The sequence below is a fragment of the Oncorhynchus nerka genome, linkage group LG1 (genome assembly GCF_034236695.1).
Source record: "Oncorhynchus nerka isolate Pitt River linkage group LG1, Oner_Uvic_2.0, whole genome shotgun sequence".
Lineage (NCBI taxonomy): Eukaryota > Metazoa > Chordata > Actinopteri > Salmoniformes > Salmonidae > Oncorhynchus > Oncorhynchus nerka.
This window is the reverse complement of record NC_088396.1, coordinates 41412247-41429287: the sequence shown is the minus strand read 5'-3', so window position 1 is coordinate 41429287 and position 17041 is coordinate 41412247. Positions and strand designations below refer to the sequence as shown.

General features: G+C 44.6%; 1 protein-coding gene across 3 annotated transcripts; it reads right to left on the bottom strand.

Annotated features, from left to right (window-relative positions):
• Positions 1 to 2743: 2743 nt before the first annotated feature.
• Positions 2744 to 16797, bottom strand: LOC115130242 (isocitrate dehydrogenase [NADP] cytoplasmic-like). 3 transcript variants are annotated; one of them, XM_029661174.2, is made up of 9 exons: positions 16712 to 16797; positions 13666 to 13795; positions 9972 to 10263; positions 5726 to 5828; positions 5133 to 5310; positions 4727 to 4878; positions 3726 to 3866; positions 3257 to 3419; positions 2744 to 3161 (listed from the first exon to the last, which is right to left on the bottom strand). In XM_029661174.2, exons 1-9 carry the CDS (start codon positions 16743 to 16745, stop codon positions 3068 to 3070), a joined length of 1287 nt encoding a protein of 428 aa, XP_029517034.1. In that variant the 5' UTR covers positions 16746 to 16797; the 3' UTR covers positions 2744 to 3067. The 3 variants fall into 3 exon arrangements, with proteins under 3 accessions (XP_029517034.1, XP_029517025.1, XP_029517042.1); XM_029661165.2 differs by lacking the exon at positions 16712 to 16797 and adding an exon at positions 16615 to 16675; XM_029661182.2 differs by lacking the exon at positions 16712 to 16797 and adding an exon at positions 14689 to 14796.
• Between the last annotated feature and the right edge of the window lie 244 nt (positions 16798 to 17041).

The following is a 17041-nucleotide window of genomic DNA, read 5'->3' as shown; positions in this document are numbered from 1 at the left end:
TTTTTCACTAGGCGATTGCTTAAAAATCACAAGTTATGCTTGTGGATCTCAAATTAGGATTCAGGCCACTTAGATTGGCTGAGTGTTACCAAAAGATATGGCTAGACCATAGTGGTAAATCAATGGAGAAGAGGGCCTCACATCAACAACCTGCCCAGGGACTGCGGTTGAAAATTAGTCGGCTGGCTAAAACCAGCACTTTTACTGAAACGTTGATTAATGTGCACTGTCCCTGTAAAAATACAAATAAACTCAACCTACATCTGAACCCTACATATAGTAAAACAACATGGGATTAATATAGCACTTTTCAAGGACCAAAGTCTAAACAATTGTAAAAAAAGAAAAGAAAAAAAGAAAGTTTACAAAAACATGAATAAAGAGGTGGGTGGGCTGAAATAAGAGATGTATCAGTGTATGGGGAGGGGAGGGTTGGGGTTAGGATACGAACCTGGTTTAGGGTAAGGGGCATGTGGGTTGGTAGGGGACAAGAATGTCAGAGGTGGGGGAGGGGAGGGGAGGGTTAGGATACGAACCTGGTTTAGGGTAAGGGGCATGTGGGTTGGTAGGGGACAAGAATGTCAGAGGTGGGGGGGGGGGGGGGCAAGGTGGTGAAGGGCTTTGTAGGTCAGAAAGAAGAGCTTGTAATCAATGCGTTGAGAGACAGGGAGCTAGTGAAGTTCACAGAGGAGATGTGCTACCAGTACTTAGTGTGGGTGAGGGGGTCGGGCTGCAGAGTTATGAACCTTTTGGAGCTTATGGAGGGAGCTTGAGTTGGCGCTAGAGAGTAGTGAGTTACAGTAGTCAAGACAGGAGGAGATGAATGCGTGTTTCAACGGCAGGACAGGTGGACCTGACTTTGGCAATGTTGCGGAGGTGGAAGAATGACAATTTGCCAGTCTGTCCATCTTATGTGATGGTCAAAGGAGAGGGTGAAGCCAAGGTTGTGTGTGTGGGGGGAGACAGTGGTGTCAATCGCAAGATTACCAGCTTTGGTGAAGATGGATTTGGTGCCTTATGAGTAGGAGTTACGTTTTATAAATGTTTAGCTTGAGGAAGTGTTGTTGCAGCCATGTTTTTATTGCCGAGAAAGGAAATTCAATGTGGGTCGAATAGGGATTTGGTGCCGAGGTGATCCTGTGTGACTGCCGTGGCGTCTGAGGTATGGCCATTGAGGGAGATGTAGTGGGTCCGGTTTATGATTGTAGCCAGGAAAGTGCTGTACCCTCAATCTGATGACTCAGTGCTAAAAGTGGCACTCCGGTCAAGGAGAATCAGGATGTTAAGGACATCAGCACCAGCAGAGGTGAGGTCATTCACAACTTTGAGTGCAGTTTCAGTACTGTGGTGGAAACCAGAATGGAGGGGCTTGAATTCTTTGTTTACTAGCAGGTGGGTTTGAATTGGGAGGAAACCGTCTCTTCCAGAGTCTTGGATAGGAAGGTTGGAAATTGTGCAGAAAGATGGTGTCCGTTCCTGGCATTTTTAAGATGGGGGAGGGGTGCCTGCAGCTGTTCTGTAGTTGGAGGGGTGAGATCCGTGGGCACGGGAAAGGTTGATGGTGTGTGATATATGGACAGAGGGCAGGCAGGTTTTAATGAGAACAGTAGGGAGAGGATCCAGGGATGGACAGAGCAGACAGGCTTTAATGAGAACAGTAGGGAGAGGATCCAGGGATGGACAGAGAGCAGGCAGGCTTTAATGAGAACAGTAGGGAGAGGATCCAGGGATGGACAGAGAGCAGGCAGGCTTTAATGAGAACAGTAGAGAGAGGATCCAGGGATGGACAGAGAGCAGGCAGGCTTTAATGAGAACAGTAGGGAGAGGATCCAGGGATGGACAGAGAGCAGGCAGGCTTTAATGAGAACAGTAGGGAGAGGATCCAGGGATGGACAGAGTGCAGGCAGGCTTTAATGAGAACAGTAGGGAGAGGATCCAGGGATGGACAGAGAGCAGGCAGGCTTTAATGAGAACAGTAGGGAGAGGATCCAGGGATGGACAGAGAGCAGGCAGGCTTTAATGAGAACAGTAGGGAGAGGATCCAGGGATGGACAGAGAGCAGGCAGGCTTTTAATGAGAACAGTAGGGAGGCTTTAATGAGAGGATCCAGGGATGGACAGAGAGCAGGCAGGCTTTAATGAGAACAGTAGGGAGAGGATCCAGGGATGGACAGAGAGCAGGCAGGCTTTAATGAGAACAGTAGGGAGAGGATCCAGGGATGGACAGAGAGCAGGCAGGCTTTAATGAGAACAGTAGGGAGAGGATCCAGGGATGGACAGAGAGCAGGCAGGCTTTAATGAGAACAGAGCTGTGATGAGTAAGTTGTGGTGTTGATGACATGAATTTTGAGATATAGGGAGAGTCAATGAGTGCAAATTCGTAGAGCCGGGTTTCAGGGGTGACGGTTGACGGGGGGAGGGGCGGATAAGAGAGATTGATCAGTCAGTGAAGTGTATTTTGGTGAGCTCTTCCTTGAAAATAGCTGACGGAAGGAATTGCAGAGTTCAGTGGAGGGAGTAGAGAAGGCGTCGTCACGAGGCTGAAGTAGTTTGCTGACAGTGGGGAATTGAGGGAGACAGAGCAGTGTTGACTTGGCCAGCTAGTTCATCAGGAGAGTTGGGGGCGTGTTCAAGGGGCAGAGCAGATGGCATTAGAGTTGTAGGGGGTCAACAGCTTTTATGATGCAGAAGGAGTAGGTCTGTATTGTTGGGTAACATTGAAACAGTCCAGAACAGCAATGAAATAAGAGGCAAGTTGAGTTTAATGAGTCCACATGAATATTCATATTGCCAAGCAACAGCAAGCATGGGGAGAGTGGGACAGCAATGGCAAGTAGTTTAGATAGGAATGATTAATTAGCTTTGGGAGGACATCCCCCCCTGGACAAGACACCTCCTTGAAGCAGACAACCTGCTTGTGGAGGGAATGATTAAGTCTCGAGGGTCCTAGGTCTTCTAGAAGCTCTGGTTGCGTTCTGGGCAGACAGTCCCCCGTGGTTCAGTGTTGGCCGGGGCCCATAGTCCCTGCTGTCAATAGTGTGTGTGTTTAAAGTTGGGAGATGAGGTGATCACAGTTTGGGTTGGTTGGACATCTTGGTCTTCAGGTTCTCTGACAGTTTATCCAGGAACTCAAAGGTGTTCAGGTAGTCTGAGCGTTTGGTACTAAGGGAGAAGAGAAGATGAAGGAAAGAAAGACCGTTGGAGTCAGTCTAGTTTCAGAGTCAGATTTACTGTGCATATGTATGCATGCTACTCACCCTGCCATGCCTTTGATACAGATAGCCAGATCCTTGGTCATGAAGCCAGCCTCGATGGTCTCCACGCAGACGACCTCCAGGGCCTCAGCAAACACACGCAGCTCTGCGTTGTCATCCAGCTTCGCCCGGTGCAGCAGCCCCCGCGACCACGCAAAGATGGACGCTGCGCGCACACACACACACACGTTAGGGACATGTCAAAACATTGAGCTCTAGGTCCTCGTGTTGCCTGTGTTTCTCTGTGCTGTAATCAATAGAAAACACAGTTTCTATTGGACAAATTCAGGTAGGTCCCTCCCAGTTTGGTGTAAGAAACATTTTGCAACATAATCAGTGTAATGAATACACCCCTGCTACATGCAGATCTACATCCAGAAGGGGAATGAGGCTGAATGGTTTTTATAGAACAGGCATTATCAGTCGGAGACCGAATGAAATAGAACATGCATGGTATCCGTGTCTAATTTACCGATGGGGTTGGTGGATGTCTCCTTGCCCTGCTGGTGCTGTCTGTAGTGGCGTGTTACCGTGCCGTGGGCCGCCTCCGACTCCACCGTACGACCGTCAGGACAGATGAGCACGCTGGTCATCATACCAAGGGACCCATAACCTGGGGTACACACAGAGGTATTAAATACATCTGTCACAAAGTACTTAACAGCTAACTGAATATAAACGCTCAGGGACAGTAGTGCCAAGACAAAATATATATATCAGCATTCTCCTGTGTTCTGGAACTAAAAGGCATTCTATTGAGATAGTGTATTTTAAGGAATATTTTAAGGAATATTTTAAGACTAATTCAAAAATGGACTAGCGTCTGGACTACATCAGAGTACACTAGACTGGACTAGCTGGTCTTACCTTGGGCTACAGAGTACACTAGACTGGACTAGCTGGTCTTACCTTGGGCTACAGAGTACACCAGACTGGACTAGCTGGACTTACCTTGGGCTACAGAGTCTACATCAGAGTAGACTAGACTAGCTGGTCTTACCTTGGGCTACAGAGTACACGAGACTGGACTAGCTGGTCTTACCTTGAGCTACAGAGTCAGACTGGACTCGACCAGCTGGTCTTACCTTGGGCTACAGAGTCAGACTAGACTAGCGGGTCTTACCTTGGGCTACAGAGTCAGACTAGACTAGCGGGTCTTACCTTGGGCTACAGAGTCAGACTAGACTAGCGGGTCTTACCTTGGGCTACAGAGTCAGACTAGACTAGCGGGTCTTACCTTGGGCTACAGAGTCAGACTAGACTAGCGGGTCTTACCTTGGGCTACAGAGTCAGACTAGACTAGCGGGTCTTACCTTGGGCTACAGAGTCAGACTAGACTAGCTGGTCTTACCTTGGGCTACAGAGTACACTAGACTGGACTAGCTGGTCTTACCTTGGGCTACAGAATCAGACTAGACTAGCAGGTCTTACCTTGGGCTACAGAGTACACTAGACTGGACTAGCTGGTCTTACCTTGGGCTACAGAGTCAGACTGGACGTCCCCGTCGTAGTTCTTGCAGGCCCAGATGAATCCTCCATCAGACTTCATGGCCTGAGCCACCATGTCATCAATCAGGCGATGCTCATACCAGATCCCCTTCTGCTCAAACTTAGAGCGGTACTGCCTGGGACACACAGGTACAGGTCTGAGAACAGGGTTTACACACCTAAACCTCATACTGTCCTTTATAAAGGAGTCAGAAATTGAACATTTGCATAGTAGGTGGGGGGGCGGGGCTTGTCGGCCAATTACAATGTATGGTTGACGATAAAGGGTATGTGACTCGTGTGTATAGTCTACAATGCTGAAAAATATATTGTCAATAGGGAAAATAAATATTTACTCAGCAATTAAATGTCTGAGGCCAGGCAGACATACTTTTCATAGATCTCCTGGAAGATATCTTTGAAGCGTCCGTCGTACTTCTTGAGGATGGTGTTCTTTGTGCTGAGGTACAGAGGCCAGGCTTTTTGCAGCCCCATCTGGAAGGAGCTGTGGGCAAAGTCCCTGATGGAGCTGTCTGTGTTGTACATCCCCAGAGCCACACCACCTGAACCTGGAGGACAAAGACACATCATTCTCATGAAGATACTGTACACTCACATGAATACACCACACATACTAAGACAGCCACCTCCCCCCTCCCCCATTTTGCAAACAGAACAATGGAGCCAACCTTAATCACAACCTCTAGTTAATCAAAATTCTGTTTGTCTACAGTATGTGCAGAAGAGGGAGGTACACAGCTGATTTATCATTCAGAGTTAAATCAGATACTGCCGTTCTCATATTGTAATATTTACAAAGCAAACATATGTAAAGATTGTCATATTGACATACACAGGCTGGCACCATAGGCTAACACAATATTATATAACAGACAAAATCTATTCTGGACATTATTTTCCCTTACAAGCAAAGGTTACATTTTAAGATTGATTTTCATTGACAAGTAAAACTTGTGGTTTTACCTTCAAAGTCATGGACGACAAAGTTCATTGGCTCCCCAATCCTGGGTGTGAATTTCATCTCCAGTCTCCCAGGTCCAGGTACCACAAAGTCTGTGGCCTTGTACTGCAAAGGGGAGAGAGAGAGAGTGGAGAGGTCATAGATGAAACAGACAAGGGCTCCATCTAGTGGAGGAAAATAAAAGGGCAATCCCTGTCTGGGGCAACCAGGCACTGGACTACTGTTCACTGGGTAGATGACAGTAACCTGTAATCTCAGAATAGATGACAGGTTACATTGCTTTTAGAGATCTGAAAAACAGATGTGTCTGGTCAAAATGAATCATTGTTATGGTTGTCTTCAACCAAACAGTAGTGTGGATGCAACCGAAAGAGCAATCCGAAATAGCACTGCATTACAATATTAAAAAATCCAGGCCATACCGTGACGTGATTGTCAAATACAGTAACCAACCAAAAGGTCAAGTTCCCACCTCATTTCTCAATGGAGTTGAAGCGTATTGACAACGGCATGGTGCCACGTAGAGGTTACATTGTTCTCTAGCTGCAGTACAGTATGAATGACGTTCCACTTTGAGACGTGGAGCGACATCATGGTCTAAAGGACAACAAAGCCATTTTAAATCAGTGACTGAGCGTTCAGTGACAAAACCAGTCTATTTGTCTCTCTGTGAGCAGGCCTGACCATCACACCTCTAGTCGGCATGAAGTTAACATGTGATCACCTGGAGACTGTACAATATCGCCCTTAATTAAAAACGTGTTAACAGACGGAGTACCACTAACACATAGCTCTCCATCCTCTGTCTCTCGAGGTAAAATCAGATTCAAGGAAGTGAGTGAGGAAGGGCCTAGAGAAACCTAGAGAGCCAATCATTAGGGGTGGGGGGGGCATGATATAAAGACATTTTGATTAGAGGTCGACCGATTATGATTTTTCAACGCCGATATCGATTATTGGAGGACCAAAAAAAGCAGATGCCGATTTTTTATTTATTTATAATAATGACAATTACAACAATACTGAATGAACACTTATTTTAACTTAATATAATACATCAATAAAATCAATTTAGCATCAAATAAATAATGAAACATGTTCAATTTGGTTTAAATAATGCAAAAACAAAGTGTTGGAGAAGAAAGTAAAAGTGCAATATGTGCCATGTAAGAAAGCTAACGTTTACGTTCCTTGCTCAGAACATGAAAGCTGGTGGTTCCTTTTAACACGAGTCTTCAATATTCCCAGGTCAGAAGTTTTAGGTTGTAGTTAAAGGAATTATAGGACTATTTCTTTCTATACCATTTGTATTTCATTAACCTTTCACTATTGGATGTTCTTATAGGCACTTTAGTATTGCCAGTGTAACAGTATAGCTTCCGTCCCCCTCCTCGCCGCTACCTGGGCTCGAACCAGGAACACAACGACAACAGCCACCCTCGAAGCATCGTTACCCATGCAGAGCAAGGGGAACAACTACTCCAAGTCTTAGAGCGAGTGACGTTTGAAACGCTATTAGGGCGCACCCCGCTAACTAGCTAGCCATTTCACATCGGTTACACCAGCCTAATCTCGGGAGTTGATAGGCTTCAATTCATAAACAGCAGAGCTGCTGGCAAAACGCACGAAAGTGCTGTTTGAATGAATGCTTACGAGCCTGCTGCTGCCTACCACTGCTCAGTCAGACTGCTCTATCAAATAGACTTAATTATAACATAATAACACACAGAAATACAAGCCGTAGGTCATTAATATGGTCAAAAACGGAAACTATCATTTCGAAAACAAATCGTTTATTCTTTCAGTGAAATACGGAACCGTATTTTATCTAACGGGTGGCATCCATCAGTCTAAATATTCCTTTTACATTGTACAACCTTCAATGTTATGTCATAATTACGTACAATTCTGGCAAATTAGTTCGCAATGACCCAAGCGGTCTAAACTGTTGCATATACAGTGGGGAGAAAAAGTATTTAGTCTGCCACCAACTGTGCAAGTTCTCCCACTTAAAAAGATGAGGCCTTTAATTTTTCATCATAGGTACACTTCAACTATGACAGACAAAATGAGAAGAAAAAAAATCCAGAAAAATCACATTGTAGGATTTATAATGAATTTATTTGCAAATTATGGTGGAAAATAAATATTTGGTCAATAACAAAAGTTTCTCAATACTTTGTTATATACCCTTTGTTGGCAATGACAGAGGTCAAACGTTTTCTGTGAGTCTTCACAAGGTTTTCACACACTGTTGCTGGTATTTTGGCCCATTCCTCCATGCAGATCTCCTCTAGAGCAATGATGTATGTTTTGGGGCTGTTGCTGGGCAACACGGACTTTCAACTCCCTCCAAAGATTTTCTATGGGGTTGAGATCTGGAGACTGGCTAGGCCACTCCAGGACCTTGAAATGCTTCTTACGAAGCCACTCCTTCGTTGCCCGGGCGGTGAGTTTGGGATCATTGTCATGCTGAAAGACCCAGCCACGTTTCATCTTCAATGCCCTTGCTGATGGGAGGTTTTCACTCAAAATCGATACATGGCCCCATTCATTCATTCCTTTACACGGATCAGTCGCCCTTTGCAGAAAAACAGCCCCAAAACATGTTTCCACCCCCATGCTTCACAATAGGTATGGTGTTCTTTGGATGCAACTCAGCATTCTTTGTCCTCCAAACACAACGAGTTGAGTTTTTACCAAAAAGTTATATTTTATATCTGACCATATGACATTCTCCCAATCTTCTTCTGGATCATCCAAATGCTCTCTAGCAAACTTCAGACGGGCCTGGACATGTACTGGCTTAAGCAGGGGGACACGTCTGGCACTGCAGGATTTGAGTCCCTGGCGGCGTAGTGGGTTACTGATGGTAGGCTTTGTTACTTTGGTCCCAGCTCTCTGCAGGTCATTCACTAGGTCCCCCTATGTGGTTCTGGGATTTTTGCTCACCGTTCTTGTGATCATTTTGACCCCACGGGGTGAGATCTTGCGTGGAGCCCCAGATCGAGGGAGATTATCAGTGGTCTTGTATGTCTTCCATTTCCTAATAATTGCTCCCACAGTTGATTTCTTCAAACCAAGCTGCTTACCTATTGCAGATTCAGTCTTCCCAGCCTGGTGCAGGTCTACAATTTTGTTTCTGGTGTCCTTTGACAGCTCTTTGGTCTTGGCCATAGTGGAGTTTGGAGTGTGACTGTTTGAGGTTGTGGACAGGTGTCTTTTATATTGATAAGTTCAAACAGGTGCCATTAATACAGGTAACGAGTGGAGGACAGAGGAGCCTCTTAAAGAAGAAGTTACAGGTTTGTGAGAGCCAGAAATCTTGCTTGTTTGTAGGTGACCAAATACTTATTTTCCACCATAGTTTGCAAATAAATTCTTTTTTTTTTTAAATCATACAATGTGATTTTCTGGAGAATTTTTTATTTATTTTGTCTGTCATAGTTGAAGTGTACCTATGATGAAAATTACGGGCCTTTCTCATCTTTTTAAGTGGGAGAACTTGCACAATTGGTGGCTGACTAAATACTTTTTTGCCCCACTGTACCCTGACTCTGCGTGCAATGAACACAAGAGAAATGACAATTTCACCTAGTTAATATTGCCTGCTAACCTTTCTTTTAGCTAAATATGCAGGTTTAAAAATATATACTTCTGTGTATTGATTTTAAGAAAGGCATTGTAGTTTATGGTTAGGTACACGTTGGAGCAACAGTCCTTTTTCACGAATGCGCACCGCATCAATTATATGCAACGCAGGAAACGCTAGATAAAATAGTAATATCATCAACCATGTGTAGTTATAACTAGTGATTATGATTAATTGATTGTTTTTTCTAAGATAAGTTTAATGCTAGCTAGTAACTAACCTTGGCTTCTTACTGCATTCGCGTAACAGGCAGGCTCCTCGTGAGGCAGGTGGTTAGAGCGTTGGACTAGTTAACCGTAAGGTTGCAAGATTGGATCCCTGAGCTGACAAGGTGAAAATCTGTCGTTCTGCCCCCGAACAAGGCAACTAACCCACTGTTCCTAGGCCATCATTGAAAATAAGAATGTGTTCTTAACTGACTTGCCTCGTTAAATAAAGTTGTAAAAAAATAATAATAATTAAAAATGGTTGTCCAAAAATACAGATTTCGATTGTTATGAAAACTTGAAATCGGCCCTTCCAATTAATCGGTCGACCTCTAATTTTGATGAATGGTTAGCAAGGGTTCTACTACTGAAGGGGTGGTAAAAGGTTACCTGGTCTCCGTGGGCATGCCTGCCGATGATGATGGGTTTGACCCAGCCGGGCACCAGGCGGGGGATGTTCTTACAGATGATGGCCTCCCTGAACACGGTGCCTCCCAGGATGTTACGGATGGTCCCGTTGGGTGAGCGCCACATCTGCTTTAGCTTGAACTCCTCCACCCGGTTTTCATCCGGCGTGATGGTGGCACACTTAATGCCCACGTTGTAGCGCCGCGTCGCCTCCGCCGCCTCAACCGTCACCTTGTCGTCCGTGGCATCGCGGTTCTCCATGCCCAGGTCGTAGCTGAGGGAAGGGCAGAAGAGCAGCAGGGAGGAGGAGAATTGTTACCTTTAGGGTTCATGGGAGGACAAATGCTATGAAGAGTATGTGGGCCTGTGAAACCAATTAAAAAGTTAATGTTTCTATCAGAATAAAGTTTAATACATTTACTGTGTGTTTTTGTTTGATGTCATGTAGCCTTCTATAATGAAGTCAGTGGGGATTCCCAATGAAAATCCTACCTCTGATGACTGAACCACCTCATCAGGGAGTTCCCTACTCTATCAGGTCTAACAGAGCCACACACTACCAATCAAAACAGGACCCAGTAAACAAAACCTTCCCGTTTCAAATGCAGCAGGAATTAAACAATTGCAAAAAGTAGAATGTATTTTGTCGAACAGAGCAACATTCAAATCAGTGTGAAATGATGTCACATAGTGTCATCACTATAGAGTAAGCTTGGTGAGAGGCTGAACCAGAAACAGTATACAAGATGCTAACATGTGAACAAAGAGGCCAGTCTTCGCAGGCTGCTGCTACGTGACTGAACTAATGAATTACTCCTCTGAAAGACCCAACACATCCTAGCAGGCGATGGGGTGCTCTTGTTTTCCACTAGTTACCGCAAGCAAAAAGTCAATTGGCTAGATCTTTTTTTTAACGGTGTCGTTTTGGTCTTAAATTTAAGGTTAGGCATAAGGTTAGCAGTGTGATTAAGGTTGTTTAAAATGTTATTTCAAGAGAAATTGTAATAATAGGCAGGGTTTATGACAGCTAGTGATGACTGACGTGCTACTCCTGGACGGCAATGAACTATTAGTTTGAGGTATTATTACATAACCAACTTCCCAGTTCTACAAACAGTTAGAGACCGGGTTGTCTGCTCACAAACTACAACACATTTTTTACCATTATTTAACTAGGCAAGTCAGTTAAGAACAAATTCTTATTTTCAATGACGGCCTAGAAACAGTGGGTTGGGTTAACTGCCTGTTCAGGGGCAGAACCTTCCGGTTACTAGTCCAACGCTCTAACCACTAGGCTACCCTGCCACCCCAACAATGCAAGAAGGAACTTTTTATTTGTTTATTGATTTAACACTAAATTGAAATCACCCCACAAATAAAGTGCACTGCACCCGTACATCAAAAAAGACAAGACTAAGCATAAATAGCTCATTTCCTTGTAAGCCTTTCCTTGTGTAAACTGGGTTTTGTTCAACAACCTTTCACCCAGTTTCTCCCTCCCCCTTGGCCTAGTACTACAACAATGTGCAACTCCACAGACAACCGCAGGTTAGATGTGCATCTCAATGCCATTGGGAAATCAGCACATCTGATACTGTGATACAGCACTACAGCTGTTGTGTAATGGTGCGAGATGGCGATAAATTGCCTGAGGACTGTGTGCGCACTGTGGTTGACCAAGATGACCCGTCCACACACCCCACATCCCCAACCAGACCGAATGCATTCCTAAGATTTGTGAAACCAATGAGTGTGCCTTACAGACACAGAAACTGGGACAGCAGGAATAAAACAAACCTGCAAGAATAAAAATGAATTTAAAAAACTTAAGCTATCCTTCTCACTTGACCAACTTCAGATGCCAATAATTTGATACATTTTTTAATTACTGGAGATAAAAAAATTACAAAATTAATAAATCTGCCCAGGACATGGGTAACAAGCATGACCACAGGTCAGGTCATGTGGTCATGGGCATGACCCAGGTCAGGACATGGGTAATCTCTTTCCAGAACACTTCTTCACAAATGCACGTAGAGTCTAGTGGACGAACACGTCAAACTTGACCTTCGTTAGCAGAAAGCCCAGGAGAAACTCCCGACGCATTGACATCAGCTTATTTTACCCACAACACCTTCCCCCTAACCCTCCCATACAATAGCACACCACAAGCACAGAGCCCACCTCAGTAGTGTGTTTCGCCAAAATTAAAATAGTTCACTCATTAAGGTCACTCCCACCAAATTCTAAATGGTCATTCCCACAGACCAAATTTGAATAGTTGATGTACCAGGCTTATTATGTGCTGTGCACAATAGCCTGGAGACCAGGTTAGATCATGGGTTTGGAACACTGGTATGAGGTCATGGGTTCTTGTTGGTTATAGAATATCCATTACAACCTATCATGTTGCATCAATTCTGGAAATATTGTAAAAGTAGTAAGAACTCCGAAGTTCTTAAAACAGTCCGTATGCGTTTATCCTTTAACTGCCAGTTCTTAAAAACATCAACTTTTCTAACGGTTTTAAGACACTGAAAAGCTCATGTACAATTGTAATAATCACAGCACTGCAGCCAATGTCCTGCGTGTGTTTAATATCAGTCCACAGTCTGAAGGTCTAGTGCAAAGAGGACTGGACTAGAGCAGAGGACTGGACTAGAGCAGAGGACTGGACTAGAGCAGAGGACTGGACTAGAGCAGAGGACTGGACTAGAGCAGAGGACTGGACTAGAGCAGAGGACTGGACTAGAGCAGAGGACTGGACTAGAGCAGAGGACTGGACTAGAGCAGAGGATTGGACTAGAGCAGAGGACTTGAACAGTTCAGATTTGACAGACCAGAGTTGTAGCTCTTGGAAAGGATTGGTTCTGGATCAATCACGCCACATCCAGCTCAACTAGTCTGCTGACATCATGTGATCAGATTGTCTGGGGGGTTGGGTAATACACTGCTCTTTAAAACAGCTACCTCTAGGAACAAACTGGTCCTCACAGTTTCAAAATGCATTTGTCTTTTCAAAAATGGTAAATGATTATACAAGTCCCTTTGATCTGTCCATCACAATACCTTTTACCCAACACTTGAAACATGCCACATGTTCTGAACAGACATCTAATACAGGATAGCATGAGAGTACAATACAGAACACGTTGCACAATAATGTGCAGCGACAACTAACAAACCTGTCCTTGGTGATATTTATATACCCACCCGCCTAGCGAACCCTACTCACCCGCCCACCCACCTAGCGAACCCTACTCACCCGCCCACCCACCTAGCGAACCCTACTCACCCGCCCACCCACCTAGCGAACCCTACTCACCCGCCCACCCACCTAGCGAACCCTACTCACCCACCTAGAGAACCCTACTCACCCGCCCACCCACCTAGCGAACCCTACTCCCCCGCCCACCCACCTAGCGAACCCTACTCACCCGCCCACCCACCTAGCGAACCCTACCCACGTAGATTCAGAACACTGCTATAACTTTGCTCTATTCATTCCAGTTCTAGCTATGTATTTAAGGTATAGGAACTGTGTCAAAACAGGGTGGACTACCTGAACTTGTCCAATAAGAAGTGCTCATTTTCATTGTAAAATGTTTCCCGTTACCCTTTGCTACGGCGTACAGTAATGACTACAAGCCCAGGTGTAGCAGCAGGTACCAGTCACCTGTGCAGGTCCATCTCCAGGTAGGGGAAGATGAGCTTCTCCTTAATGAGCTCCCAGATGACTCTGGTCATCTCATCCCCCTGCATCTCCACCACCGACCCTGCCTTGATCTTCTGGGACATCCTGAAACCTGGGGGAGGCAGAGTAGGAGTCAGTCAGTCAATAGTAACAAGAAAATGGCAGCTGGCAAGCCTTCTGCATGTGGAAGTTATTTCAGCAGTGATACAGTCAAGGCAATTTCCCCCTGGTCTAAAGTACATATCAAATTCATTTACAACTTGGCTTACTAGACCAGTGAGTCAGCATTTCTCTTGTATTAAATGCCATTTTGCTAAACAGGGACAGTTTCAAAGAGATTCCAACCTCTAGTTTTACAAGTAATAACAACTTCACCTGAACCAGAATTAGTTTTAGCACCTATGGCCCATTTCTCGAAACTGAACATGGGATAGCCTACATTAGCTACAGGCAAGAAACCTTGAGATAAAACGCATCCAATCAACAAGGCAGTACTGGTGCTTCAGCTGAGTCGATACATTGCTTCTTCTGAAAACTTCGTAACAATGTTGTAACATTCCACCCGGAAAAGATAACCCCAGAATGTTACATAAATTGAACACCGACTGGCCATCGTATGATGAGGAGTCTAGGGATACTGGCAAAGACTAGACGAAGTTAAAGAATCTAACGTTAGTCTGGGCTAAATTACCTAATGTTAATCGTGAATATTAATTTACTGAATGTGTGCACAATCAGCCGGTGTGAGAGTTGTCATTATCTATGTTCACAACAAAACTCAACAGGCCTACCTACATCTCTCTCCATAACACATATTGCAATATACATGTTCGTATCAAATAGGCCACTGTATTTTAAGACCCCGATGGTATTTGTTATGTCCAACAATGGTTAGTTGGGCTATTGTAGCCACTGTTGCCAGACAACGGGGATTTAGCGATGATCAGACCAAATAAAAGCGTTTAGACCCTATATACCTAAGCAGTAGATACTATGAGTGCCTACCTTCGTTTCTAACAGAACCACAATATGTTGGTAATAGTTTAGGCTGTAGAGCGGCTTGTTCTGCACGGACTGATTCTAGAAGGCTGCGGCTACAACTGACGAGAGGAGAGGCGCGGTTTCATATAAATAGAGGCGTCAACCAGGAGGGAGTTTGATTACACTGAACCGGAATAAAACGGGTTTATTGCCCCTCACCGGGCAAAAGCGGTAAGGGAGGAGCGCCTGGCTCAAATAGAGCTGGACAGGGCCACAATGTCAACAAAATAACATGATACATCGCTCATAAACATAAAACATGTATTTTCTAATAAATAAATATAATAATTTAAGTAGTTTCCCTTGGGGAGGCAGGTAAAATGATGTGTTTATATAAAGAGCAAAACTTTTGTCTGTAAAAACACTGGCCTACATAGAACTAGCTAACCCTACCCACCCGCCAACCTACCTAGCGAACCCTACCCACCCGCCAACCCACCTAGCGAACCCACCTAGCGGATCCTCGACTTCGGCGATGTCATCTACAAAATTGCTTCCAACACTCTACTCAGCAAACTGGATGCAGTTTATCACAGTGCCATCCGTTTTGTCACTAAAGCACCTTATACCACCCACCACTGCGACCTGTATGCTCTAGTCGGCTGGCCCTCGCTACATATTCGTCGCCAGACCCACTGGCTCCAGGTCATCTACAAGTCCATGCTAGGTAAAGCTCCGACCTCATCTCATTTCACTGGTCACGATGGCAACACCCACCCGTAGCACGCGCTCCATGAGGTGTATCTCACTGATCATCGCTAAAGCCAACACCTAATTTGGCCGCCTTTCGTTCCAGTTCTCTGCTGCCTGTGACTGGAACGAATTGCAAAAATAGCTGAAGTTGGAGACTTTTATCTCCCTCATCAACTTCAAACATCTGCTATCTGAGCAGCTAACCGATCGCTGCAGCTTTACATAGTCCATCGGTAAATAGCCCACCCAAATGACCTACCTCATCCCCATACTGTTTTTATTTATTTACTTTTCTGCTCTTTTGCACACCAATATCTCTACCTGTACATGACCATCTGATCATTTATCGCTCCAGTGTTAATCTGCAAAATTGTAATTATTCGCCTACCTCCTCATGCCTTTTGCACACAATGTATATAGACTCCCTTTTTTTTCTACTGTGTTATTGACTTGTTAATTGTTTACTCCATGTGTAACTCTGTGTTGCCTGTTCACACTGCTATGCTTTATCTTGGCCAGGTCGCAGTTGCAAATGAGAACTTGTTCTCAACTAGCCTACCTGGTTAAATAAAGGTGAAATAAAAAAATAACTATGCCATTTTGGTTTTCAGCCAACTTCATCTTCGGCTTTAACTGGGGAAACCGGTTCATCCTCGTAATCAATGCTAACCCGGTTTACCCACGCCATTAATCGAATCCCCTCCTGGTCAGCACCAGTGAACTCACCCGCAAGACAGACACTCCCTGAGCCAATCAGGGGAAATGTCAAAACCTAAACCAAACTCGCTGTTTTTGTTCTCAATGAAATAATGTATTACGTAGACCAGATCCAGCGGCTATTACATTGGTGTCTGTGGGAGACACACCCAGTTAAGTTGACTGAAACGTCAATGGTAAACTGTCTTAGTTCACTACCTTCATTTATCCACCATCTTTTCCTAAACCAGCCAATAGAGTAATCCCACACGGCTATGGGAGGGTGTTTATGGGCGGGTAGTTGGTTTTTTCCAAGAGGGTTGTTTGTGCTACGCGGCGGACTCAATTGCTCTGCGCGAATCCTTTTAATAAAAAAAATAAAAAAATGTAACAGTTCATGTTAAATTATTAGGAAATGCAGTTGATTTTAGGTTCCCAAACACACCCATTTCAACACAACTAACCTAGGCTATCACAATTCTGCCGTTCCTACTCTCTCACCGTATGTAAATCGTCGTCTCTGCAGCTTTTTGAACAGACTGTTCATTGAGGTGGCCTCATCAATGCACAAGTGCGAAAATGTATGATCATTACTGACCTCCAAACCGTAGTCGATCTGGCGCACCGAGCATGTCTTCGTTAAACGAAGTATAGGGAGCTTCGTCTGCCTCAAAGAACGTATGCCTACAATGAATGACAGACGCGTTCAATGTTTTGATCAGGTCGATGTTGCTACAGCACGGAGGGCTTATTTTTAAAGTAAAATGTTGTGCAACATTTCAACACGAGCATTATGTTGATTTGGCAATATGATCATTAACTTATAAAAAACACCCAGGCGAGGATAGACTTATGATATACACTCGCCTGGGTGTTTTCTATAAGTTTATGATCACATTGCCAAATCAACAACGGCACCCCACCCTTA

What these genes read in the sequence shown, in the direction of transcription:
- LOC115130242 (XM_029661165.2), bottom strand. Translation starts at nt 16,660, where the DNA reads ATGAACAGTCTGTTCAAAAAGCTGCAGAGACGACGATTTACATACG. An exon ending in GGCATGCCCACGGAGACCAG is followed by an intron (nt 5,829 to 9,971) that starts GTAACCTTTTAC and finishes TCCCCTTTGCAG; the next exon opens with TACAAGGCCACAGACTTTGT. An exon ending in GTCTGACTCTGTAGCCCAAG is followed by an intron (nt 3,867 to 4,726) that starts GTAAGACCAGCT and finishes TGTGTACCCCAG; the next exon opens with GTTATGGGTCCCTTGGTATG.